The sequence below is a fragment of the Anser anser genome (genome assembly GCF_964211835.1).
Source record: "Anser anser genome assembly, chromosome: 12".
Lineage (NCBI taxonomy): Eukaryota > Metazoa > Chordata > Aves > Anseriformes > Anatidae > Anser > Anser anser.
In genome coordinates this window covers 14,487,981-14,513,658 of record NC_139733.1, presented here as the reverse complement: position 1 = coordinate 14,513,658, position 25,678 = coordinate 14,487,981, and the positions used below count along the sequence as shown (strand labels likewise).

At 71.2% G+C, this 25,678-nt stretch overlaps 2 protein-coding genes across 3 annotated transcripts; both read right to left on the bottom strand.

Moving 5' to 3' along the window:
- Positions 1-691: 691 nt before the first annotated feature.
- LOC310880392 (laminin subunit beta-2-like) lies at positions 692-10,278 on the bottom strand. The gene is made up of 32 exons (XM_083796107.1): positions 10,033-10,278; positions 9,648-9,820; positions 9,435-9,570; positions 9,182-9,255; positions 8,913-9,101; positions 8,776-8,839; positions 8,023-8,225; positions 7,814-7,934; positions 7,383-7,571; positions 7,076-7,255; positions 6,853-6,965; positions 6,623-6,702; positions 6,409-6,544; positions 6,066-6,221; positions 5,856-5,983; positions 5,658-5,775; positions 5,337-5,529; positions 5,125-5,268; positions 4,772-5,003; positions 4,533-4,696; positions 4,234-4,458; positions 3,726-3,940; positions 3,549-3,645; positions 3,107-3,479; positions 2,850-3,034; positions 2,531-2,772; positions 2,260-2,463; positions 2,040-2,184; positions 1,635-1,842; positions 1,413-1,554; positions 991-1,327; positions 692-905 (listed from the first exon to the last, which is right to left on the bottom strand). The coding sequence occupies exons 1-32, from the start codon at positions 10,091-10,093 to the stop codon at positions 769-771; spliced, it is 5,364 nt and encodes a 1,787-aa protein (XP_083652233.1). The 5' UTR covers positions 10,094-10,278; the 3' UTR covers positions 692-768.
- A 126-nt stretch (positions 10,279-10,404) lies between these two features.
- LOC310880391 (laminin subunit beta-2-like) lies at positions 10,405-23,951 on the bottom strand. 2 transcript variants are annotated; one of them, XM_083796105.1, is made up of 35 exons: positions 23,796-23,951; positions 22,316-22,365; positions 21,612-21,787; positions 21,381-21,504; positions 21,238-21,311; positions 20,964-21,152; positions 20,828-20,891; positions 20,550-20,752; positions 20,345-20,465; positions 19,914-20,102; positions 19,655-19,834; positions 19,110-19,222; positions 18,920-18,999; positions 18,538-18,694; positions 18,275-18,427; positions 18,038-18,196; positions 17,837-17,958; positions 17,218-17,338; positions 16,743-16,935; positions 16,421-16,564; positions 16,059-16,290; positions 15,170-15,333; positions 14,863-15,087; positions 14,449-14,663; positions 14,276-14,372; positions 13,474-13,849; positions 13,217-13,401; positions 12,681-12,910; positions 12,344-12,547; positions 12,098-12,242; positions 11,806-12,013; positions 11,575-11,716; positions 11,105-11,281; positions 10,876-11,032; positions 10,405-10,681 (listed from the first exon to the last, which is right to left on the bottom strand). In XM_083796105.1, exons 2-35 carry the CDS (start codon positions 22,344-22,346, stop codon positions 10,548-10,550), a joined length of 5,484 nt encoding a protein of 1,827 aa, XP_083652231.1. In that variant the 5' UTR covers positions 22,347-22,365; positions 23,796-23,951; the 3' UTR covers positions 10,405-10,547. The 2 variants fall into 2 exon arrangements, with proteins under 2 accessions (XP_083652231.1, XP_083652232.1); XM_083796106.1 differs by lacking the exon at positions 23,796-23,951 and adding an exon at positions 23,019-23,159.
- Between the last annotated feature and the right edge of the window lie 1,727 nt (positions 23,952-25,678).

Genomic DNA, 25,678 nt, shown 5'->3' with positions numbered 1-25,678 from the left:
TCATCGCGGCGCTGCCGGGGGGGATCCGCCCACAAGGGCGGGGCCCAGCCCGGGGCGTCGCCATGGCAACGGGGCGGCCTGCTGCGGCCTGGGCCTGCTGAGCCCAGTGACAGCAGCCCTGTCCCCAGTGCCACCAGCCCTGCCGTGTCCCCTAGTGTCATCTAACATGTCCCCCAGTGCCACCAGCCCTGCCCTGTCTTCCAGTGCCACCAGCCCTACTGTGTTCCCAGTGTCACCAGCCCTGCCGTGTCCCCTAGTGCCACCTGCCATGTCCCCTAGTGCCATCAGCCCTGCTCTGTCCCCCAGTGTCACTAGCCCTGTCCCTCAGTATCACCAGCCCTGCCCTGTCCCCGAGTGTCACCAGCCCTGCCATGTCCCCCACTGCCACCTACCCTGCCCCCCAGTGTCACCCGTCCTGCCCTGTCCCCAGGCTCCCCCCAGCCCTCACACCCAGTGTGCCACCTTCCCCGCCTGTCACCTGTCCCCCACACCAGACCCGCCATCCACAGCCCCTCAGCCAAGCCCCAGTCCCACTGCGTCACCTGTCCCCTCCCTGTCACCCGTGCCCACAGCAGCCCTACCTGTCCACCCTTGGCCCCACCTGTCCAGCCCTGGCCCCATGGTGGCACCCAACCTAGGGGTGATGAGGCCACCAAGGCGTGGAAGGAAGCCACGACAGGGCGCGAGGGACTCTTGCTCAGTAGCTTTATTCACACGTGGGGTGCCCACGGCAGGGGCAGCAGAGGGCTGTGGGTGGCAGGGCATCCATCACTGGCAGGTGTTGTAGATCTGGACCTGCTGGTTGATGGTGGCCAACACCTCCCTCATCCTGGCCTCCAGCTCGCCCAGCTGGGCCGCCTTGGCGTCCAGCACCACCTCATTCTGCTCGTACTTCTTCTCCAGCACTGCGGGGGACACAGAAGGGGGGGGACGAGTGACAAGAGCCCCTCGCCACATCTCTCCCAGCCCAGCCGCCCTCCCCAGCCTCACCTTGCAGCTTCCTCAGCTTGCCCTGGGCGTCCTCCAGCAGCCCTGCGGCCTCTTCACGCAGCTGCTGCGCTCGGTCGCCCGCCTGCCGCGCGCCCTGCGCCCGGTGCTGCACCAGCTCCTGCGCCGCCCGGTACCGGTCCCGCAGCGGCCCCTCAAGCACCTGCTTGGCCTCGCCGGCACGGTCCCGGGCAACGCTGGCTGCCTCTTGGGCACGCGTGGCCGCCAGGCTGTTGTTGGCACGCTTCACCTTCAGGGCGTCTGTCTGTCCCTCCAGGAGACCGACCCGCTCCATGGCGGCGGCCAGCTGCTGCTCCACGCCTGCCGCCTGCGCCTGCATCTGGGGATGGGCAGTGTCGGGGTGTCCCCAAGTAGGGATGGCTTTTGGGGTGCCAGGGACCGAGGGAAGCGGGGAGTGCCCTTACCGTGCCAATGGTGCTCTCGCTGTGCTGGATGTCGGCTGCGGCGCTGCGCAGCGCCTCCTCGGCCGTGCCCTGGGCTCGCTGCGCGTCCTCCAGCGCCTGCTGCACCGCCTCGGCTGTACCCCGCACGCCCTCCGCCCGCAACCTGCAGCCGGGGCGGCACAGCCTCAGCGCCAGCCCAGTTTGGGTCCAATTTGGGCCATGTCCCCATGTCACCACACTCACCTGGCCCTCTGGGCGTCCTGCAGCAGCTGCCCGGCCTGGCGCACGTCGCCAGCCGTCTGCTCCAGGATGGCGTCCACGCTGGCGAGGCTGCGCACCCGCGCCTTGATCTCCTCAGCCAGGCGGTGGATCTGGGCCGGCGAAGCAGGCAGCGACAGCTCCAGCACCCGGCTGGCCACCACCTCGATGCTCTCGGGGTCAGCCCCCTCCTCTGTGGGGGGGAGCCATCAGTGTCACCCCTGTGCCTGCCGTGCCACGCGGTGCCCCAGGGTAGAGGGAACAGCGGGGTGGTGGTGGAGGGCAGCCATGGTTAGAGCCATGGAGCAGGGGCGTGGGGCAGGAGGTGCAGCGCAGAGCCACTGAGAGCTGGGCAGGGGCAGCCATGCCCCGCAGCACACCGGCACTCACGGCTCAGGAAGGCCTTGACGTGGCTGATGAGCTCCCGCAGCTCCTTGTTGGAGAGCTCCACGCGGGCCCTGGTCTGGTTCGCCTTGTCCAGGGCTGCCTGTGCTCGCTGCCGGGCTTCATCCGCCTTCCCCTTGGCCTCAGCCACCTGGGCAGGGGCAGAGACCCTCAGCACCAGCACACACGGCCACCCTGCTCCCACCCACACCCTCGCGGCACGCACCCTGTGGGAGAGCTGGGCCACCTCGCCGGCCGCCCGCTGCAGCTCCTCCTGGGCGTGCCGTGCTCGGTCCAGCGCGCTGTCAGCCTTGGAGACAGCTCCGCCGCAGCTCAGCCCCCCGCAGCGCCGTGTCCCGTCCTCGTCCCGGCACCCGGCTCCCCCGCAGGGGCTCTCGGAGCAGGGCACGTCGCCTGCGGCACCGCACACCTGCGAAAGGCAGGCGGGCTCGAGCCGTCCCCAGGCGCTGTGCCCCACTCCTGTCCCCACGTCCCACCTTCTCGTTGAGGGGGTGCAAGCTCAGCTCTCGTGCCCTCGCCGCCAGGTCCGTCAGCGCCCGCCGGTTGGCCGCATTCTGCCGGTTGAAATTGTCGCGCCGGCTGGCCAGGAGCTGCTCGGTGCGGCGCCGCATGGCTGCCGAGGCGCTGACGGGGCTGGGCACGGCGCGGGTGGAGGCATCCGCGCGTTGCTCGGCCTCCTGCGACTCCCTGTGAGACTGACGGATGCTGTCGAAGGCACCTGAGGGAGGTGGAGGCAGCGTGAATCCCCTGTCCACCACCCTGGCATCCCAGCACGGGACCCCCGGTGTGGCTCACCGAGGAAATTGGAAGTCTTGAGAGCGTGCAGCCGCTGCCCCAGCTCCTGAAGGCTGTGGTTGAGGACACGAGCGCCCCGGTCCACGGTGCCCAGAACGTGGCTGGCTTTGAAGTTGGCGTCCTGCGCCGCTGTCAGCTCCCCCTCCAGCCGTGTCAGCCTCTCCGTGGCCCCCCCGATCTGTCGCCTGCAAGGGAAGGATGTGACAACCCCGCCATCGAGGATGCCCGGGGAGCCGTGCCCCACACCGGGTGCTCACCGCAGCTCCTCCGTGGCGTGCGTCAGGTAAGCGGCGGTGGCAGCGGTGGCGTTGCGGGCAGCCACCACGGCGTGCACCGTGGCCAGGCTCTCCTCCAGCCGACGGAAGGTGCCCTCAAAGGCGCCAGCGGCTCCGGTGTGCTGCAGGAGGCTGACCCGCTGCGCCAGCGCTCGGGTGCGGGCAGCCAGGTCCTGCACCACCCGGTCCCAGTCCCCGAAGCAGGGGTGACAGGGCTCGCAGGCGGGGAAGGTGCCGGCAAAGCCCCGGGCGCACTGGTCGCAGCGGACGCCCGAGACGCCGGGCCGGCAGTCGCAGTGCCCGCTGCCGCGGTGGCACTGGGCGCTGGCGATGCCGCGGGGGTCACAGTCGCAGGCTGCGGGGAGAGGGGGGGTCAGGGTGCCGCGAGGCACGGTGCAGCCCCCCTGCCTGCCCCGGCTCTCACCTCGGCACTGCAGCCGCGGGTCACCCCAGTGTTGCTCCTGGCAGTCGGCGCAGGTCCGGCCCCCGAAGCCCGGCCGGCACGAGCACTGCCCCGTGAACTGCAAGACACGGCGCGGCCGAGGCTGGCACCCCCATCCCCACCCCGTCCCTCCAAGTCCCCGTCCCTGGGGCGTCTCACCTGGTTGCAGGCGGGTGACAGGGCGTGCTGAGGGTGGCAGGCGCAGGGCTCGCAGCCCTGCCCGCTGCCCAGGTTCCAGAAGTTGGGGCTGCAGCGGTCGCAGGCCTGGCCCTCGACGTGGGGCAGGCAGCGGCACTGCCCGCTCTGCCTGTCGCACTGGCAGTGCTGCGGCCCGCAGGTGCTGGGGTCGGTGCCCAGCGCGTTGCAGGAGCAACCTGGAGCCAGAGGGAAGCAGAGTGGGGACAGGGATGGGGATAGGAAGAGAAGGGGGAGGAGACGGGGATGGGGCGGGATGGGACGGGGCAGGATGGAGACAAGTTGGACGGGGATGGGATGAGGACAAAATGGGGACGGAGTCAAGGCGGCAGTGAGAGTGGCGATGGGCGGCAACGGGGATGGGAATGGGCACGAGGTGACGATGGGGACAAGGGTGGGGATGGGACAGCAGTGCTGGGGCTGGGCAAAGGAGACGGAATGGGCCGGGCTCAGCACGGCTGTGTGTGCTCACGCCTGCAGCTGTGCCGCGCGGCATCCCCGTAGAAGCCGGGCTGGCACTCGGCGCAGTGGGGCCCTGCCGTGTTGTAGAGGCAGCGCAGGCAGCGTCCCGTGCGTCGGTCGCACGCCTCCGGATCCGTCATGTCGATGTTATCGTGGCACTGGCAGGGCAGGCAGCGCCCCCCGGGCTGTAGCGGGTCCCCGTAGTACCCGGGCGCGCACTCGTCGCAGCGGGGACCTGCGGGCACAGAGCGTTGGGCACTGCCTGGGGACGGTGACGGGGACACCGAGCGTGCCGCGGCGGGCACCCACCTGTGTACCCAGGGCTGCAGTGGCAGACAACCTGCCGGGAGCGCCCATCCTGGTAGCAGGAGGCGGCGAAGTGCCGGGGGCTGCCGGGCCCCTCGGGGCAAGGGCAGGGCCGGCAGTGCTGGCCGGAGCCCAGCGCCGGGTTCCCGAAGTGCCCGTCGGCACACCTGGGGGCGGGCGGTCAGCAGGGGCCGGGGCTGCCTGCAGCACCCAGCCCCGGTCCAAGCAGGTATCCTGCTTACCTCTGGCACCTCTCGCCGTCCGTGTGGTCGCGGCAGCGCAGGCAGCTGCCCGTCCAGGGGTCGCAGTCCTCGGCGTGCCCGTTGCACTGGCAGGGCCGGCAGGCGGGGAAGCCCCAGTGGCCCGGCTGGCAGCGGTCGCAGCGCGAGCCGTGGGCACCCTCGCGGCAGGGACACTGCCCTGTGGTGCTGTCGCACACGGTGCTCACCGAGCCCTCGCTGCTGCACTGGCAGGCTGGAAGGCACCCGAGAGTCTGCCCCCAGGCCGTGGAAGCCGGCAGGCAGGGAGCCCCCTCCCCGCACCCCCTGCTCCGGAGCACCCAGGCTCAGCTCAGGGCACGGCCCCAGGCACTCACCTCGGCACCCGCCGGGCCCGAAGCCGAAGGTGCCTGGGGAGCAGCGGTGGCAGCGCCGTCCCACCACGTTGGGCTTGCAGCGGCACTGCCCGCCCTGGGGCCGGCACTCGGCGCTGAGCGAGCCCTGGGGGTCGCAGAGGCAGGCTGCGGGCACAGAGCCGGTGAGTGGTGGCCACTGCAGCGGGCCGCGGGGCGAGCGGGGCCGTACTCACGCAGCGCCCCGTCGTGCAGGATGGCCGAGAGGCTGTGCAGGAGGCTGGAGCAGGGCTCGGCCACGGGAGCCTGCCCCACGGCGTGGAAGTGCTGAGCGCAGCGGTACCGCTCGAAGGTCTCCCGGCGTCCCATGGCGCCGGGGTCGCCTGCGATGAACATCTCCAGGGAGGAGTAACGGGGCAGGAGCACCAGCTGGGGGGGGGGCAGCGGGATGTCACCTTGTCTCTCCTCACATCCCCTAATGCTGCATCCTTTGCGGCACCCTGCACGGCATCCCCATGCCCCCGAAGGGTGCTGTGCCCCATCCCGGACCCACTCACCGAATCGATGAGCACGCTCGCGGTGGAGTCCTGCCGAGCTGTGGCACAGCCCAGCTCCAGGCGCAGGGTGTAGGAGACGCCCCGCTCCAGGCAGATGGGCTGGGGCAGCACCACGTACCTGGGGGGGCAAAGCAAAGCCCGGGCAGCTGGGTGCCTCCTGCCAGCCCCGGCTCAGCGCAGCCCTGGTGGGACGCTCACCTGGCGCTGGACGGGAGGCTGGTGGAGAGCTGGTCGTCAGCCGGGATGGTGTTCCCACACGGGCTGCTGGCGGAGACAGGGCTGGGGCGCAGCACCCTCACCCACACCTCCTTCCAGGGCTCCGGGTGCTGCAGGCAAAGAACGGGACAGAAATCGCTACACCGAAAGCCCCACAGCCGCTCCTTTGGACATGCAGCGGCTAGGGCTCACCTGGGGCTCGTAGCGGATGACCACGTCGTACTCCATGGAGAAGGGCACGTCGCTCACGTGGAACTCCAGCCAGCTGCCCTCCTGCACGCGGGCAAAGCCTGTCCCTGTCCACGAAGCCGGGCGGCCTGCGGGAGGCTCACGCTCCACCACTGAGCCCTGGGGTTAATGGACATCGTGAGGTGGGACCCCAAAATCTCCTTGGCTCGCAGGCACTGCGCAGCCCGGCTGCTGCCTGACGGGGCAATGGGGCCAAGCAGCGTCTGCTGGCTTGGGGACCCTGCAAATGTCCCTCCTGGTGCCCTGCTCAGCCCACGTCCCCACCAGGGACAGCTTTGCCCCTCACCTGGTGCAGCCGGGCATCCTCAGCCTCGTAGGTGTAGTGGTCCAGGTTGATGTGGTAGAAGCCAGGCTCCACTTGCCCGCACTGCCGGCCCACCACGTGGCTGCGACACCGGCACTGCCCCGTCTCCATGGCACACCTGGCACCCCGGCAGCACCGTCAGCCCGTCAGAGCCGGCCGGGACACCCCTCGCACCCTCAGCCGTGATAAAACTCACAGGTTGTCACGAGCACCTCCCACGTCGCAGTCGCAGGGCCGGCAGCCCTGGAGATCGTGGCTGAGAGCCCAGTGCTCGGGCTGCGGAGAGCGAGGGCGTCAGGGAGCGGCCGGCCGCGGTGCCACGGCCCTGAGCACTGTGCCCAGCCCCTGGCATGGCCCCGAGCACCGTGCATGGCCCCTGGCACAGCTCCGAGCTCCGTGCACGGCTCCTGCCACGGCCCCACTCACCAGGCACTGGTCGCAGTTGCGCCCGGTCACCAGCCGCTTGCAGAGGCAGTCACCGCTGATGGGATCGCACCGACCGCCCTCCGCCACCGTGCCGCGGGGGTCACACCGGCACCCTGCGCAGGGACCCCGTGGCACCCTGCAGGGCCGAGCCACGCGCTCGACGCCAGCAGGTGCCCTCTCCCGTGCCCCTGGGGCCAACCCCCGCCCCGGTGGCGGTACGTACGCTGGCAGCCCTGCGGGTTGGCAGCGCTGAGCCCGAAGAAGCCGGGTTTGCAGCGGTCGCAGCGGGGGCCCTGCACGTGCTCCTTGCAGCGGCACTGCCCCGCGATCAGCCCCCGGGCCGGGTCGTCAGCACCGTCGCACAGCCCCCCGTCCAGGGAGCCCTCGGGGTCGCAGTCGCAGGCTGGGGCACAGGCAGGGTCAGCACCCGGACCCCTCGTGTCGGCCCCACACGCCCGTGACACCGGGACCAGGTGCAGCCTTGTCCCACCCCGTGCACCCCCGGTCCCTCCCCGCAGCCCGGCTCCAACCTCGGCACACGGCGGGGTCCCGCAGGTCCTTGCTGGGGTCCTTGTAGTAGAAGGGCTTGCAGAGGTGGCAGCGGCGGCCCATGGTGTTGTGCTGGCAGCCGTCGCACACGGCCCCGCTGGTGTTCCCCGTGGCCAGGAACACGGCCATGTCGAAGTGGCAGCGCCGCGAGTGCTCGTTGCAGTCGCACCCTGCGGGGACGACACCACGGCATGGCACGCGGCACCCCCGGCCCCCAAATCCTCCACCCTGCAGCACGGCACGCGGCGCCCCCAGTCCCCAAACCCAAACCACTGTACATGGGGTGCCAAAACCCCCAAGCAGACGTGCAGGGCCCCCAAACTCCCCAGGACAGCGCACAGGACCCCATTCCCAGCCCACGGGCACAGGGTGGCTGAGTGCCGCGGTGCCAGCACCAGCGTGGGGCACTCACGGCGGCAGGCGTTGGTGCTGGAGCCCTCGGCCGGGCGCCAGGGCAGGTCGTGGTAGAAGTCCTCGCAGCGCTCGCAGTTGAGGCCCTGCGTGTGGTGCTTGCAGACGCAGCGCCCGTGCACCTGCCAGAACACCGCAGTGAGGGGCTGCGGGACCGGGCACCGCATCCGCCCCACTCCGGCAGGGCACGAGGGCCGCCAGCTCACTTACCATGCCGTCGGCGGTGGTGGGGGCCCCGCTGAGCGGGGCGCACTCCGAGGCGTGCCCGTAGCAGAAGCAGTTCCCGCGCAGCACCAGCTCGTACAGCGCGTAGTAGTACTTCTCCCGGATCTCCCGCCGCGAGTCCAGCAGGTCGTCCCCCAGCGTGTGCAGCTTGGTGAGGTTCACCCGCAGGTTGGTGACGCGCAGCAGGTCTGGGCAGGGCAAGCGGCAGCGGTGGCACGGGGCGGCCGGGCTGCTCACGGCTCCGCTTGCCCGTGCCCCCTGCGTGCCATCGCGCCGGGCTGCGCGTGGCCGAGCGCCGTGGGGCTCATGTGCACGCGGTCGCCGCGCCGTGCACAACGCGCCGGGGTCCCAGCAGGGCAGGACGGCTCCCCGGGGACTGCAGCTTCCCAGCATCTCGGCCCTGCAGATTCCTCTCCTTTTGCTTCCAGCCTAAATTTAGCCCTGGCTGGATGATTAACCCACGGCGTCCTGCGCCTGGTCCGATTCCTCCGCCCGCTACCAACCCCGTCCCGTGCGTCTGCTTGGTGCTGGGCTGGGCACCTGCATGGCCGCCCCCATCTCCCTTCGCTGGGCACCCTGCAGTGTCACACTGTCACCGGCACCCCAGGGCCAGCTTGCAGCCCCCGTGGGCTGGCTCCACCCCCCAGCCCACCGCGGGGCTCAGGGCAAGGGGAGAGCAGCCAAAATAGCGGCACCCAAAATAGAGCAGACAGGCGGGAGCCGGGGCTGGCGACTCACCCTGGATGGCAGGGCTGTAGGGGTCGCGGATGGGGATGGCGGGGTCCAGCACGCGGTAGATCACCTGCGGGGCGAAAGAGGGCGGTGAGGGGCTGGCAGGATCCCCGAACCGTCCCCCGGCACCGCCGGGGCCTCACCTCCCCCTCGGTGGAGGGCTCGATGTCAGAGTAGCGGGACTCGCAGACGACGTCGTCGATGCGGCGCGGGGGCCCGCGGGGGACGTGGGGGAAGGCGGCGGCGCAGTCGTAGGCGAAGTAGCGGTACACCTTCCAGCTGCGCCCGAAGTCGGCCGAGCGCTCCACCAGCATGGCGGCGGGGCGGAAGGTCTGCGGGGCACGCAGCTGGGACGGGCGCCCGCGGGCTGCGGGGTCCTTCCCGTCCCGTCCCGTCCCGTCCCGGCACCCACCTTGAAGGTCATGATGAGGTGGGTGAAGTGGAACTCAGCCTCCAGGTCCAGCTGGATGCTGACGTGCTCCACGCCTGCAGGGGGGTGGCACCTGTGACTGCGGGACCCCGGGGGACCCCGGGAGCCAGGGCTCGCCCCGCCTGGCCGTGGCGCAGGGGCGCGTCCGCGCCGGCTGAGTCACGGCTTCCTCGGCGTGGGAGGACGGGAAGCGGAGCCCCCCAGGGACGCCCCGCCGCCCCCGCCGGGCGCTCACCGTTCTCCGACTGCCACCAGGCTTTCTTGGGGCGGGGGGCGAAGGTGGTGACCACGTTCTCGATGCGGTGGCTGTCGGCGTTGCTGCGGGCGTCGTAGGGGCGCCGCGAGTCGCAGACGAAGCACTTCTTCTCCTCCTGCGAGCGGGGCGGGACGGGGTTGGCGGCGACCCCGAGCCACCCCGTCCCCTGTCCCGTGTCCCCGTGCCGCTCACCTGGAGGTGGCTGACGATGCAGTAGGGCTGGGGTCGCCGCAGCCCGCAGGTGGACGAGGCGCTCAGGCGGGGGGCTCGCCCCACCAGCAGGTCCCCGGTGGCCGGGTAGCAGCTGCCTCGGGCGCAGCCCTGGGGGGCGTCGGGGGCGGCGGCGGAGGCGGCTCCCCCGGGCCCTGCGTGGGCAGGGGGCTGCTGAGGCCGGGTCCCCCCCTTCCCCGTCCCCTTCCCCCGGCCGCTCCCGGGCCGGGAGCGCAGCCCTGCCGGGGCCCCTTCCGCGACCGCCCGGAAATGCCCCGCCGGGACCGGACCCCCGCCCGCCGCCGGGCCCCGCTCCAGCACCGGGGGGGGGTCCCGAGGGGTCCCGGGCCGGGGGGCGCGCACTCACCGGCCACCAGCGGGGCGAGGAGGAGGAGGAGGAGGAGGAGGAAGGCGGCGGGGGCGCGCATGGCGGCGGGGGGGGAGCGCTGGGGGGGGGGGGGGAGCCGGGCAGGTGGCACCCGAGGGGGGGTCCGTGGGGTGCCGGGGGGGGGGGGTCGGTCCCGCGGGGTCCCGCCGCCCCTCTCCGAAGTTGGCCGCGGGCGCAGCGCTCGGGGCTGCGCGGACAGCGCGGGGCGGGTCCCGGCAGGGGCGGCCCACGCGGGGCCGGGCCGGGGCCGTGCCCGCCCTGCCGGAGGCGGGGGGCGCCGGGGGGGTCGGCCACGCGTGACCGCGGCGTGGGGGGGGCGGCCGAGGGGCAGCGAAGGGCCGGACGCGGGCAGCCGGGGCTCAGGGCTTTATTTGCAGGTGCAGCCGCGCTACAGACGCCCGCGGGCTCTTTCCACGCGGCGTGGGGCCGTGTCCCGCGTGGGGCCGGGACGGCGGCACGGCACGGCACGGCACGGCACGGCCCCGCGGAGCTCCCTAGCAGGTGGCGTAAGCGTTGGCCCGCTCCTGGATCTCCTGCAGCAGCCCCGAGACCTGCCGCTCCAGCGCCTGCAGCTGCGTCGCCTTGGCCGTCATCGCCTGCTCGTTGGCCCCGAAGTGCTGCTCCAGCTCTGCGGGGACAGGCAGCGTGGGCGCAGCGCGGGCGGCACCCCCCCGTCCCTCCCTGCCACCCTCACCCACGGGGACACGTCCTGGGGTATGCCGGGTGGGATGCGGGGAGCACGAGGGGACACGTGCAAGGGGAGGTGGGCACCGAGCGGGGTCTGGGTGATGGGGAACTGCCCGCCCCGTGTCGCCCCCTTACCTTCCAGCTTCTTCTTGCTGCTGTTGGCCTTGTCCAGGAGGTCCCGGGCCTCCGCCGTCAGCTGCGTCACACGCTGCAGGGCCCCGCCGGACACCCCGGCCAGCCCGCTCACCCGGCCCTTCAGCAGCACGTAGCGCTGCGTCACCTGCTCCAGCTCCTGGGAGCACAGGGGCACGGTGAGGCTGAGCGTCCCGCACCCGTACCCGCCCGGTGCAGGGCTGGGGCTCACCTGGCTCAGCGTCCCCGAGGTGGCGGTGGCACGCTGCGCCCCTTCCTTGGCTTCCTGGGCCATGCGCCGTGCGCCCTGTCCCCGCTCCTGCAGGGCGGCGACGCGCTGCGCCAGCTCCCGCAGCCGCCGCTGCAGCCGCGACTCCTTCCCCTGCAGCGCCTGCAGCTTGCGCTCCGCCTGGGCAGGCACGGGCATGGGCTGCTGGTGGGCACCGCGAGACGCCGTGCCCGAAACGCCAGCCCTGCATCACCCCGTGCCCGTAGGGTACCAGTGGCACCGGCCTCATTACCGCTGCCGTGCCTGCGGGCATCAGCCTTGCTCTCCCCATGTACCTACCCCATTACCCACAAGGTGCCACAGCGCTGACCCCATTCCCCCCATGCACCCAAAGCCCACCCTGCTCCCCAGCATGCCCAGGTTCCCCGACCCCAATATCCCCCCAGTGTTCCCACCGCCCCGCTGCTCCTCACCTCCCTGGCGCTGCTCTCGGCGGCCCGGATGGTGTCCTTGGCGCTCTGCAGGGCGCTCCCTGCCACCGTCACCTGCGCCTGTGCCATCTGCAGCACGCGCTGCGTCCCCGCCAGCTCATCCCTCACGCCCTCCGCTCGCTCCCTGCAGTGACACCAGCAGCTCCAGTCCTGGCCAGAGCCGGGGTCGCAGCCCCCAGCCCCCTGCCCAGCCAGCACGTCCCCACCACTCACCTGGCATCCTGTCCCTGTGCCAGCAGCTCTTTTGCTGCAGCCAGCCCCTGCGCGGTGCTGTTCAGCACTGCGTCCACTCCGTCCAGCTGCCCGATGCTCTCCTGAATCTCCTGCAGCAGCTCCTGGATCCGGCCGGGGCTGCTGGGCAGGGAGATGTTCAGCACGTGCCGGGCCACCAGCTCAATGCTGCCTGGGTCCGCTCCCTCCTCTGTGGGGACACCGGAGCGGGGTGGGTTCAGGGCAGGCACAACATCCCGCGCCGTGCCCGGCGCCCACCCGGTGCCGGCCCTACCTGCCAGGAAGGCCTTGATGCGCCGGATGAAGTCCCGCAGCTGCGCCGTCGCCTTCTCCGTGCGGCTGCGGGCAGCTTGTGACCTCCCCAGCGCCTCCTCCGCTCGGCTGCGGGCGCCACGCGCCAGGTCCTGCACCTCCTGCATCTGGGGACACGCGAGGGGACACGAAGGGGGCATGCGAGGGGGTGTAACAGACAACGGGACCCGTCGAGGGCACAGAGGGCGCGCAGGGACACCACCCCTACCTTCTGTGCTACAGCGCTCAGCTGTCCCAGAGCCACCTCCAGCTGCTGCGAGGCGTTGCGGGCGCTGCTCAGGGCTCGAGCTGACACGGGCAGGGCCCCCGTGCACCCCGCGCCCCCGCAGCGCCGTGTCCCCGCGCTGTCCCGGCACAGGGCTCCTCCACAGGAGGATTCTGCGCAGCTCCGGTCCCCGGGCGCCCCGCAGATCTGCAGGGGTGCAAAACGGGGAGGTGGGGTGGGCAGAGCACGTCGCATGGGGAGAGACCCCCCTCTGGGTGTGCCACCTGGCTGAAGGGGGGCTCCCCCCTGTGTCCTTTTCCCCCCTGTGTCCCACTCTCACCTTCTCATTGATCCTGGCCACGCTGAGTCCCGACACCCGTTTCTGTGCCTCCCGCAGGGATTTCCGCTGTGCGGCCATGCTGCGGCGGAAGGCATCGCCCCGCTGCCGCAGCACCCGCTCGGCCGCCTGCCGCGTGGCCCGCGCCCCGCTCAGCTCGCCCGCCGTGCCGTTGGCCACTGCCTCTGCCTGCCGTGAGTCCCGCGCCGCCGCCACGATGCTCTGGTAGGACTCTGCGGGTGGAGGGTGCCCCACGTCCCCTGAGTCCCACCGCGTCCCCAGCATCCTGCTACGGCTCCATGTCACCCATGTCTCTATGTCTCACTGTGTCCCCAGAATCTCCTGACTGTCCAGAGTCTCCTGTGCCCCACTCTCACCATGTTCAGAGTCCCACCATGTCCCCAAAGTCCCCCACGTCCCCAGAGTCCCTCTATTCCCAGGATCTCCCCATGTCCCTAGGACGCCCCATATCCCCAGAGTCCCCATCATCAGAGCATGGCCACCCCCACGTCCCCAAGCCCCTCGCTGGATGCTCTTACCCCCAAACCCAGCCGCCGCCACAGTGCCGAGGACACCTTGGAGGTGGGAGGCGGTTCGGTTGAGCCCCCCCAGCTCGTGGCTCAGCCCTGCCAGCCGGTCGCGGTGCCGCACGTCTGCCTGCTCCAGCTGATCCAGGTGTTGCTCCAGCTCCTGCAGCTGCTTCCAGAAGTCGTCCAGCTCCGTCCTGCGGGGGCACAGAGCTCTCAAACCCCTCTGGGTGACGAAACTCCCCCCCCAGCCCTCAGGGTGCACTTGCCTGGTGCCGTCCAGCCGCCCGGCCAGCTCCTGCAGGAGGGGGCTGCCGGGGCTGCCCCCCTCACCCAGCAGCCGCTCCGCGCGCCCCAGGGCCTCCTCCAGCGCCCGCAGGCGGGGGCTGAGCAGGGGCGCAGACCCCCCCTCGCGCAGTGCCCGTGCCCGTGCCCCCAGGCGCCGCAGCCCGTCCCGCAGGCTGCCCAGCGCCTTGTCCCAGCGCCCAAAGCAGGGATGGCAGGGCGAGCAGCGGGGGAAGGCGGCCTGGTAGCCCCGCTGGCAGCTGTCGCAGCGCAGCCCCCCGAAGCCTGGCCGGCACCGGCACTGCCCGCTGGCTCGGTCGCACTGCGGGCTCTCGGCGCCCAGCGGCTCGCACTCGCAGGCTGCGGGGATGGGGGCTGTCACAGCCCAGCCTCCCCGGGGGTCCCTGTGTCCCCAGAGTGCCACCGGGTCCCCTGGGTCACCCATGGCTCCAGGGTCCCACCATGTCCTCAGCATCCCACTGGGGCTCCAGGGTCACCCCCATCCCCTGGGTCCTACCATGTCCCCATGAGCTCACTGTGTCCCCAGGGTCCCTCATGTCCCCAGGGTCCCCATATTCCCAGCATCCCCCATATCCCCATGACCTCCCACATCCCCAGAATCCCACCGCCCACCCAGGGTCCCCCTGTGTCCCAAGGGTGCCCTGTGTCCCCAGGACCACCCTATGTCCCCAACCCCTCTATCCCCAAGCCCCCTCCTTCCCCAGCATCCCCACATCCCCAGACACCCCAGAGCCCCCACACCCGGTCCCCGGGCCGTGCCCCCACCTCGGCACTGCTGCTCGGGGTCCCCCCAGTGATGCTCCTGGCACTGGGAGCAGACGCGGCCCCCAAAGCCGGGGCGGCAGTGGCACTGCCCTGTCACCTGCAGCAAAAGTAGGGTGCTCAGCCCCCTGCTCGCCCAGCCCTGGAGGACACAGGACATGTGCCGGGGGGCTCACCGCATCGCAGGCGGGGTGCAGGGCACGGGTGGGGTGGCAGCCGCAGGGCTCGCAGCCCCCCACTCCCCCCAGGCTCCAGAAGTGGGGCGCGCAGCGGTCGCAGCTCCTGCCCACCACGTGGGGCCGGCAGGCGCAGGCCCCTGTGGCACGGTCACAGTCGCAGGCACCGGTGGCGCAGTAGGAGGCCAGCGTCCCCCGCGGGTCACAGCTGCAGCCTGCAGGCGGTGAGCGGACGCGTGGGACGCAGGCAGGGGCAGGCAGGGGGGCTCGGCCCCTTACCCCCACCCCAAACCCCCAGAAACCCCCCAAAACACCACGTCCCCCATCCCCTGCACGACCCACACGTGTCCCCATGCCCACCCCAACCCCTCACATCACCCCAAACCCGCCACGTGTCCCCGGTCCCCTGCTCACGCCGGCAGCTGCGCTGCAGAGCATTGCCAAAGTAGCCGTGCTGGCACTGGGCGCAGCGGGGCCCGGCGGTGTGGTACAGGCAGCGGCGGCACTGCCCCGTGCGGGGGTCGCAGGCCCCCGGGTCGCTGGTGTCGATGTTGTTGTTGCACTGGCAGGGCCGGCATGCTCCCCCCTCCGTCTCCGGCGCCCCGAAGTAGCCGGGGGAGCAGCGGTCGCAGCGTGGCCCTGCGGGGACAAGGGCGGTGGCACCGGGGTCCTGCAGCCGCAGTGCCGGGGTCCCGCGGCACGGTGCCCGCCTGCCCCTCACCAGCGTATCCGGGCGCGCAGAGGCACACGATGTGGTGCGTCTCCTCGTCGGCGTGGCAGGCGCTCCCGTGGTAGTGCCGCGTGCCGGGGTAGCCGGGGCAGGGGCAGGGGCGGCACTGCTGCCCCGAGCCCAGCACCGGGTCCCCGTAGTAACCATCCTGGCACCTGCAAGGGTGACAGTGAAGTCTGGGGGGTTCATCCCATCCCATCCCATCCCATCCCATCCCATCCCATCCCATCCCATCCCATCCCGTCCCGTCCCGTCCCGTCCCGTCCCGTCCCGTCCATTATCCCATCCCATCCATTATCCCATCCATTATCCCATTCATTATCCCATCCATTATCCCACCCCATTCCATCCCATCCCATCCCATCCCATCCATTATCCCATCCCACCCCACCCCATCCCATCCCATCCCATCCCATTATCCCATCCATTATCCCATCCCATCCATTATCCCATCCCATCCATTATCCCATCCTATCCCATCCTATCCCATCCCATCCCATCCCATCCCATCCCATCCCACCCCATTCCATCCCATCCCATCCCATCCCATCCCATCCATTATCCCATCCCACCCCACCCCATCCCATCCCATCCCATCCCATCCCATCCCATCCCATTATCCCATCCCACCCCATCCCATCCCATCCATTATCCCATCCCATCCATTATCCCATCCTATCCCATCCTATCCCATCCTATCCCATCCCATCCCATCCCATCCCATCCCATCCCATCCCATCCCATCCCATCCCATCCCACCCCACCCCATCCCATCCCATCCCATCCATTATCCCATCCCATCCCATCCCATCCCATCCATTATCCCATCCCATCCCATCCCATTATCCCCTCCGTGCCACCCCACCCCACGCAGGCCCACCTCTCGCAGTGCCGGCCGGTGGTGTGGTCGCGGCAGCGCAGGCAGCTGCCCGTCCGGGGGTCGCAGTCCTCGGCGTGCCCGTTGCAGTGGCAGGGCCGGCAGGCGGGGAAGCCCCAGTGGCCCGGCTGGCACTGGTCGCACTGCCTTCCCACAGCGCCGGGCTGGCAGCGGCACTGCCCGCTGCCCGCGTCGCACAGCTGGGACACGGAGCCCTCCGGGGAGCAGGCGCAGGCTACGGGGTGGCGCGGCTCGGGTCAGGGTGACCGCCAGCCAGAGCAGCCCCACGTACGACAGGGGGCTCAGACAGACAGACAGACAGACAGAGGGACCCCCCTGGCATGCCGTCAGACCCCACTACTCACGGCTGCATCCCAGGGGCCCGAAGCCGTAGCTGCCGGGGGCGCAGCGATCGCAGCGGCGGCCGAGGACGTGGGGCTTGCACTCGCACTGCCCCGCCAGTGCCCGGCACACACTGCTGCGGGAGCCCTGCGGGTCGCACTGGCAGGCTGTGGGGCGGCAGGGACATGGCTGGGGATGGGGACACCCCAACAGACGCTGCCACCATCCCCTGCCCTCCCATGCACCGGGCATGGCACCATCCGGACCCGCAGCACTGGGCATGGCTCCATCGTCACCCACCTGCCCACCCGTGCCCCCACACCCTGTCCCCACAGCCCCACTCACGCAGGGCGCCGTCGTGCAGCAGGGCTGAGACGCTGCACACCAGGCGGGCGCAGGCTTCGGCCAGGGCGTGCGGGGGGGCCATGCGGAAAGCCTCCAGGCACCGGTACCGCTCCAGCTCCTCGCGCCGCTGCGCCGCGTCGGCTGCCGCCCCGTGGAAGCCCGGCAGCTCTGACACGCGTGGCAGCAGCACCAGCTGGGGGGTGCCAGAGGGGAAAGTGGTGGGGCTGGGGGCTTGGGGACTCCCCACAGGCCGGGTATTCCTATCCTTATCCCCTTTACCATCCCCATCCCTAACCCCAACACCTCCCATCCCATCCCATCCCATCCCATCCCATCCCATCCCATCCCATCCCATCCCATCCCATCCCATCCCATCCCATCCCATCCCATCCCATCCCATCCCATCCCATCCCAACACCCATCCCTGCCCATCTCCCCACACATGCTGAGCACCAGGCATGGTCCCCCCCTTTACCGAGTCGATGAGGATGAAGGCGCCGGGGTGGCGCTGGGTGACGCCAGCCCGCTGCAGCCGCATGGTCACCTCGTACGGGGTGCTGGGCTCGAAGCAGAAGGGCCGGGACAGCAGCACGTACCTGTGCAGAGGCAGCCCACCTTCCTGTCCCTGTCCTCATCCCCATCCCCTCACCTACATGGTGGGACTGCCCCTGTTCCCATCCCATCCACATCCCATCCCAATCCCTCGTATTTGGGTGTGTGGCAGGGCCATTCCCATCCCCATCAACATCCCCTCATCTCTGAGCATGTGGAAGGGCTGCTCCCATCACCATTCTTCTCCTGTCCTTGTCCCCATCCCATCCCCATATCCCCATCCCCATCCCCATCCCCATCCATCTCCCATCCTCATCCCCATCCCCATCCCCATCCCCATCCCATCCCCATCCCATCCCCATCCCCATCCCCATCCCCATCTATCTCCCATCCCCATCCCCATCCCATCCCCATCCCCATCCCCATCCCCATCTATCTCCCATCCCCATCCCCATCCCCATCCCCATCTATCTCCCATCCCCATCCCCATCCTCATCCCCATCCCCAACCCGTCCCCATCCCGTCCCCGTCCCCGTCCCCACCTCTGGCTGTGGGGCAGGCTCTCCCGGTACATCTGCTCGGAGGGCAGCAGGTTCCCGCAGCGGGGGCTGGTGGGCAGCGCCCGGGAGCTGACACTCACCACGGCCTCCCAGTCCTCGGCCGACTGTGGCGAGAGGCGAGAGCCCATCAGCACTGGCCGTGCCATGCGGTGCGTGCTGGTGCCGTCCCGCGGCCGCGCTCACCTCAGGCTCGTAGCGCAGCAGCAGCTCGTACTCCATGGGGTAGGGCACGTCGTCCACGTGGAAAGTCAGCCCGGCCCCGTCCCGCACACGGGCGAACCCCAAACCCGTCCAGGTCACCATGCGCCCGGCCCCGTCCCGCAGCACCGGCTCCACGTCGGGCTGGGCACGGCACCGGCACGGCTCAGCCCCGGCCCCCGGCTGCGCCCCGCCGCGCCCCTGCCTCCCCCCGGCGCTCACCTTGGGGGGCTGCTGGCGGCTGCGGCGCAGGGGTGCGCGGGGCTGGGGGGCACGGTAGGGGCTGCGCTGGGGCCGCGAGCGTCCCTTCCGCCCCGCCGGCTCCCCGGGGCGGTGCTGGGGGCAGTCCTGGGGCACCTCCGCACGCACGGCACCCTGCGGGGACGGGGACAGACGTGCACGGGGATGGTCATGCATGGGGCATGGGGACGGCCATGCGTGGTGCACGGTGTCCTTGTGCATGACCCCGAGCTGGGGACACTCACCGGGAGCTGGGGGTGGCCAGGCCCGTGTCCCGTGGCTTGCTCGGCCTCGTAGGTGTAGTGGTCGAGGGGGGCGCAGAAGAAGCCAGGCTGCACCTGGTCGCACTGCCGGCCCATGAGGTGGGGGCGGCACGGGCAGGCCCCGTCCTCCATGGAGCACCTGGGGTGACCGTCCTGTCCCTCTGTCCGTCCTTCTGGCCGGCTCTGCTGTCACCCACCCCTCCCTCCCTGTGCCCCTCCCTCCATCCCCTTCTCTCCCCAGCCCGGTCCCCATCCCTCCAGCAGCGTCCCCATCGCCCCCTCCCTGCCTGACCCCCCACCCCATCCCCATCCCCGTCCCTGTCCCCATCCCACCCGGTCCCTGTGCCCCGCCGTGGGACCCCACCGGTTGCTGTAGGCTCCCCCGAAGTCGCAGGAGCAGGGCCGGCAGCCCCCCACGTCGTAGCTGAGGCCCCAGAACTCGGGCTGCAGTGAGATGGGGGAGATGTGGGGCAGGCGTGGGGCCAGCCGGGCCCTGGGGGATGTCATGCCAGAGCAGGGTGCGTGGGGCAGGGCCGTGGGGCCGGGGCACTCACCACGCACTGGCTGCAGGAGCGCCCGGCCACGAAGCGCTTGCAGTAGCAGTCCCCGCTGATGGGGTCGCAGGGGGAGCTGCCCGCCACCGTGCCCCGCGGGTCGCACCGGCACGCTGACCGCCACACGCGCGTGCACACACAGACGATGGGCTTGCACACAGCACCACAGCCCCCAACACCCCCACAGTGCTCCCAGAGGTGTTCAATGGCAGCCCCACAGCCCTCCCTCATTGTTCCATGCCCTTTGGTACCCTACCTCTCCATCCCCACCCCTCCATCCTAACCCCTCCATCCTCATCCCTCCATCCCCATCCCTCCATCCCAATCCCTCCATCACCATCCCCACCTCTCCATCCCCATCCCCACCCCTCCATCCCAACCCCTCCATCCCCATCCTCACCTCTCCATCCCCCTCCCAACCCCTCCATCCCAACCCCTCCATCCCCACCCCTCCATCCCCACCCCTCCATCCTCACCCCTCAATCCCAATCCCAACCCCTCCACCCCCATCCCCACCCCCCTGCCCACCCCCAGTCCCAGCTCACGCTGGCAGCCCTGTGGGTCTCCCTGGCTGAGGCCGTAGGCTCCGTGCCGGCACCGGTCGCAGCGGGGCCCGGCCACGTTCTCCTTGCAGCGGCACTGCCCCGCGATCATGCCCAGCGCCACGTCCGTGTGCGCGTCGCAGGCGCCCCCGTCCAGCGAGCCCGCAGGGTCGCAGTCACACGCTGCGGGGACACCGCGGGAGCTGGGGCTGGCGGCACCGGGGGGCGTGGGGCCGGGGGTGGCGGGGCCGGGGGCACTCACGGGCGCAGGCGGTGGGCGCGCGGATGTCGGAGCGCGGGTGCCGGTAGTAGAAGGGCTTGCAGAGGTGGCAGCGGCGGCCCATGGTGTTGTGCTGGCAGCCGTCGCACACGGCCCCGCTGGTGTTCCCCGTGGCCAGGAACACGGCCATGTCGAAGTGGCAGCGCCGCGAGTGCTCGTTGCAGTCGCACCCTGCGGGGACGACACCACGGCATGGCACGCGGCACCCCCGGCCCCCAAATCCTCCACCCTGCAGCACGGCACACGGCGCACCCAGTCCCCAAACCCAAACCACTGTACATGGGGTGCCAAAACCCCCAAGCAGACGTGCAGGGCCCCCAAACTCCCCAGGACAGCGCACAGGACCCCATTCCCAGCCCACGGGCACAGGGTGGCTGAGTGCCGCGGTGCCAGCACCAGCGCGGGGCACTCACGGCGGCAGGCGTTGGTGCTGGAGCCCTCGGCCGGGCGCCAGGGCAGGTCATGGTAGAAGTCCTCGCAGCGCTCGCAGTTGAGGCCCTGCGTGTGGTGCTTGCAGACGCAGCGCCCGTGGATCTGGGGGGGGGAACACCCGTCTCAGCCCAGCCGCCAGGCCCCACAGGGCGCCGTGTCGAGCCGCGCCGTGCCAGTGTGCCTCACCATGCCGGGGACGGACGGCGGGGCGCCAGGCGCGGGGGCACACTCGGCAGCGTGGCCGTGGCAGAAGCAGCTCCCGCGCAGCACCAGCTCGTCCACGGCGTAGTAGTACTTGTGCAGCACCTCCCGCCGCGAGTCCAGCAGGTTGTCCCCCAGCGTGTGCAGCTTGGTGAGGTTCACCCGCAGGTTGGTGACGCGCAGCAGGTCTGGGCAGGGCAGGAGGCAGGCTCAGCGCCCGCCGTGCCACCCCAGAGCCCCCATCCCGCCCCTCCGCCACGCACCCTGGATGTCGGGGCTGTAGGGATCTGCCACCGGGATGGAGGGGTCCAGCACCTTGAAGATGACCTGGGGGTGGGATGGAGCAGGTCAGCGCCGCCCCCTGCCCCGCTCCCGCCGCACCGCCGCGGCCCCACGCACCTCCCCGTGGCTGGAGGGCTCGATCTCGGAGTAGCGCTGGTCACACAGCACCTCGTCGATGTGCCCTGAGGGCTGGCTGGGGATGCCGGGGAAGAGCTTGGAGCAGTTGTAGGCGAAGTAGCGGTACACCTTCCAGCTGCGCCCCAGGTCGGCCGAGCGCTCCACCAGCATGGCGGCGGGGCGGAAGGTCTGCGGGGCACGCAGCTGGGACGGGCGCCCGCGGGCACCACGCAGCCGCCTGGCACCGTGCCGTGCCGCACCGCATCCCCGTTACCTTGAACTTCATGATGAGGTGGGTGAAGTGGAACTCGCCCTCCAGGTCCAGGCGGATGCTGACGTGCTCCACGCCTGCAGGGACGGACGGTCACAGCCAGGCTGGGGCAGGCACCCCCACACGGTGACACCCCCCGGCCTCACCGTTCTCCGACTGCCACCAGCTCCGCTCGCCGTGGGGGCCGTGCAGGTAGATGACGTTCTCGATGCGGTGGCTCTCGCGCAGGGACGGGTCCCGCGAGTCGCAGGTGAAGCATTTCTCAGAGTCCTGTGCCGGGAGCGTCACCCTGGGGGTGGGCGGCCGGGGGCTGCACCGGCACACGGTGCCGTGCCGTGCTGTGCCGCGCCGTGCCATGCCGTGGGCTGCAGGCTCACCTGGAGGTGGCTGACGATGCAGTACTCCTGGGGGCCGTGCAGCCCGCAGGTGGACGAGGCGCTCAGCCGCTGGGCTCGCCCCACCAGCAGGTTGCCGGTGGCCGGGTAGCAGCTGCCTCGGGCGCAGCCCTGGGAGGGGTCGGGCTCTTCCCAGCCCCCCGCCGCTGGCACCGCCGCTGAAAAAGGGCAGGGGCACGGGCTGGGGGGGCTGCGCCAGACCCCACATCCCCTGTGCACCCCCTGCACCCACCCCACCCCCAGGCACGCCGTCCCGCCCCGTCCCCCGTCCCGACCCACTGATGCAGCACCAAGCTCTGTGACCCGGAAAGGTGCTGGCAGCGCCGCCGGGGCCTCGTGACTGGGGGGCAGGGAGCAGGGCTGGGGAGGCAGCACGGGTGAGCGGGGCACTGGGGCCCGGAGCAGGGTGCGGGTGTGCCGCGGGTGCTCGCATGGGGCCCCCGGCACGCAGAGCGGTGCAGGGGGGAGCTGGGAGCCAGGTCAGGCGCTCGCTAATCCCGCGGGGCTCAGCACAGCCCGGATTCCTGGCTGGGATTTGCAGCGCCCAGGCTCTCGCTGACTCGGGGAGCATGGACACGGCCGCTGCTGCCCGCAGCCGCTGCCCCGGAGGGGGTCCTGGGGCCACCAGAGCCACGGGTACGGTGGGCGCGCAGCCACGCGCGGGGCACGGCGAGGCTGGTGCTTACCCAGGAGCAGAGCGAGCGCCAGGACATCCATGGGCAGCCGCGGGCTCTGCCTGTGGGGACATGGGGACGGCGCTGCAGCACGGGCACAGCTGCCGAGGCCTCTCCCGGCTCCGGTGCAGCTGCGCACCGCGGGGAGCAGGGGTTCGGCAGCACCCACCCCCACCCCTGGCTGCACCCCAAGCCCCACGGGGCCCTGCGGTGCACCCCCCCGAAGGCAGACCCCACATGGGCACTGCCGTGCCCCTTCCCACAGCCCCCAGGAGCGTCCGTCCCTGTCACTGTGTCTGTCTCCAGCACTGCTGTCCCCAGAGGGTCCCAGGGACACCTGGGGACGGGAGCCAGCAGCACCAGAGCAGGCTGGGCAAGGACATCCCTGCAGCTGGCCGGGGTCCCGCTGTTAAATTTAGGCTCGAGTTGCCTTTTGTGCTTTCTTCTCTCCCGTTACCGCCTGTTTCCAACCTCGCAAGTGCTGGATCAAAGCCTGGCCCCGGCGCTGCCTAAACACAGCTTTCCTGTCCCCGCGCGGGAGCCAGCCCGGGGCGGGGGGCCCAGGGGATGCCAGGGCCCGAGCCCAGCCGGACGCCCATGCTCTGCCCCGGCGCCAGCCCCGCTCGAAGCCACGCCAACGCGGCGGGAGATGCAGCACGGGGCCGCGTGCCGGCAAGGGGTCCCCGAGCCCCACGAGCCCCCGGGCCGGCGGTACCTGGGTCCTGCTGCGGCGTGCGGGGCCGGAGGCGAGGGCCCGCTGCCCCCGGGCTGGGTGTGCAGAAATGAACCCGGGCGAGAGAGGCGATGGGAAAGCAGCGGGCGGCTCTCCGGGCCCCCCGCCCCGCGCACGATTCTTATTCAAATGCGCTGCCCGCTGAAAGGGACGGCGGTCTCCAGGCTACGGGAATGTCACTGCCGATTCCTTCTGCCTGGAGGCCCTCGCCACCCGCCCGCCAGCGGGGATGTGGGGGCCAAGCCGGGCCAGGCGTCGGCAGCCCGGGCACGCCCCAGCCCCGGTGGGGAACAAAAGGTGCCTCGTGGGCCGGCAAGCCAGCAGCGCCGCGTTCCCCGGGGCTCCCGGCTCGGCGCGGCGGGAATGCGCCTGCCGTGGCTTGCAGCGGGGCGGCACGGCACAGCACGGCGGGACGGGTGCCCGACGCCCTGGGAACCGGCTGGTGTGGCTGTTTGTGGGGCCAGGCTGTGGCCCCGCTTCCTTCCCCAGCTGGGAATGCCCCACGGCACAGACACCGGCAGGGCTCCGCAGTGGGGCTGTGCCGGGTTCCCGCAGGCCCAGGGGGTGCCCACCCTCCCCACGGACATGGCTCGTTGGGTGAAGTCCGGCATGTGCCCACCCCGGGAAGCGCCCGGTGGGTGCGGGAGGACCCAGCCCCTCTCCACAGGGTCCCCACAGCCCCTTCCTTGTGTGCCACCCACCCACGCCCACTCCCAGGGTGAGGGGTTCCACGCCCCGGGGCTCCACGTCGGCTCCTACCTGTGCGCACGGGGCTGGCACGGCGGGCAGGTGGCCGTGCCCCGGGTGGGCTGCGGAGCGGGGCCCCCACAGCACCCGCTGGGCTCGGGGCTGGGCTCGGCTGCTTGTTCCTGGAGGAGGGCGGCCGGCGCCTGTCTCCTCCTCCGCGAGCCGTGCCAGGCGAGGGGAGGGACCTGCCTGCGCCGAGGTTTAGCCAAGGTGAGGCGGAGGCCAGGTGCCAGCCGGCGGTGGCCCACGCACAACGTGACGGTGCCCCGTGGGCTGGCCGGGAGCTGGCGCGACGTCCCCGGGGGCTGCCGTGCCCCGTGGCGCGGCACCACCAACGCGTGGCACGGCTGGGACTCGCCGTGGGGGCCCGTCTGTGCCCATGCAGGCGTGTCTCCGCCAGCAGCATGCGGAGCCCCGGGGCGGCAGGGCAGCCAGCCACGTTCCCCCACAGGACGGATCCTGCTCCCCCGGCGCTGGCACCGTGGGCACCGCCAAGCCCTGAGCCAGCCCAGCCCCGCTCACCGAATGCCAGATCCCGAGATCCTGGGGAGCGGCCGGGCTCGGCAAAGCCCTCGCTGTCACGCGGGGACGGTGCCTTTTATTAGCCAAGGCTGGAGGAAGGAAGGGGACCCAGGCGCTCCGCGCACCAAGGCTGTGCTCTGGCCACACGCCGGTGAGCGAGGTGTCAGGAAGATACAGCAGGAAGGTACACGGGAAGAGAAAGCAGCCCCCAGGGCCCAGCAGGGCTCGATGGATGCCCTGATGTGGCCCCGGCTCATCCCCAGCACCTTGTCAGGGCGAGGGATGCTGCGGGCAGGGCCCTGCTGGGTCCCCGTGGGCCTCGTGCTCGGCGCTGTGGTTTTTCCTGCAGGTTTGGGGCAGGATGGATGTGCGGCCCCGCGGCCGTGCACGCTGCAGGGGAAGCGCAGAGGAAGGGAAGGGCTCTGCTCAGCCAGGCTCTCACGGCACAGGGCGGTGACCGGGCGCTGTCCTTGGCTACCGTAGTAAGGAGAGAGCTGGAAGGAGACGAGCTGATAAAGAGCCATTAGCACGGGCCAGCATGTCTGTATCGGCAGGATCTTGCCGAGCAAACCTTACGTGCTTTGAGGAGATCACAAATGGCCTGATAAAGGTGACTGTAACAGGATCTCTGGCCTTGAAATGCGAGGTGCAAGCAGGAGGGAGGGACCCTCAGCGCCCTCTGAGGGACCAGGCTCCCCGAGGGCTGCCCTGACTTCCCACCGGGGCCGCGATGCCCTCAGCTGCCCCACGGCCGCCAGCTGGCAGCGCCTCGCCTGCGGGTGACGCGGCCGGGGGCAGCGAGCTCGGCTCCGGGGCAGGGAGCTCTGCCAGCGCCTCCGTCACCAGCGCTTTGAAGCTGCCGCCTCGAGCCCGTGGCCTCAGCTCCAGCAGCGCTGGGACAGCGGTGGGAGCACCAGCAGCGAGCTGTGCGGCTCGGGGGGGGGGCGCAGGGGAGGGGGCAGAGCTGGCGGCCCGGGGGCAGGCGGAGGAGGAGAGCCTCGAGCTCCCGCGGCGCAGGGGCAGCGTGTCGGAAGGACTTCAGTGCGCTCAGCAGGTGGCCGCCGCTTCCCGAACATCCTCGGGAGCGGGGCCGCTTAACCACCTCCCTGCCTGAGGACTTCGCCCCGGCTCCCCGCCTGCCGCCGGGGCTGACTCACCCGGGTGCCGCGGCAGCTCCCAGCTGCTGCCGGTGGCACGGGGAGGAGCCGGTGGCGCTCGTCTGGGTCCCACCGCCGTTAGCGCCGGGTCAGCGCGCCGCTGGCACGGACCGGAGCCGGACCTCCCGGCGGCGAACAACGGCGTTGTGCTGAATCAGCCAGAACGGATCCAGGGGGAAGCTGCAGGGTGGGCAGGCAGGCAGCGGCTGGAGGGGT

Bases quoted from the DNA above. Each gene is read 5' to 3' on its own strand.
- LOC310880392 (XM_083796107.1), bottom strand. From the start codon at position 10,093: ATGCGCGCCCCCGCCGCCTTCCTCCTCCTCCTCCTCCTCCTCCTCGCC. The intron at 9,571-9,647 runs GTGAGCGGCACG...CCCCGCTCGCAG, and splicing joins GCATCGTCAGCCACCTCCAG to GAGGAGAAGAAGTGCTTCGT. The intron at 4,459-4,532 runs GTGGGTGCCCGC...CTGTGCCCGCAG, and splicing joins CTGCAGCCCTGGGTACACAG to GTCCCCGCTGCGACGAGTGC.
- LOC310880391 (XM_083796105.1), bottom strand. From the start codon at position 22,346: ATGGATGTCCTGGCGCTCGCTCTGCTCCTGG. The intron at 21,788-22,315 runs GTAAGCACCAGC...GCCCTTTTTCAG, and splicing joins GGCGCTCGCTCTGCTCCTGG to CGGCGGTGCCAGCGGCGGGG. The intron at 12,243-12,343 runs GTAGGGGTGGTG...GCGTGTCCCCAG, and splicing joins TGAGCGCTGTAGCACAGAAG to ATGCAGGAGGTGCAGGACCT.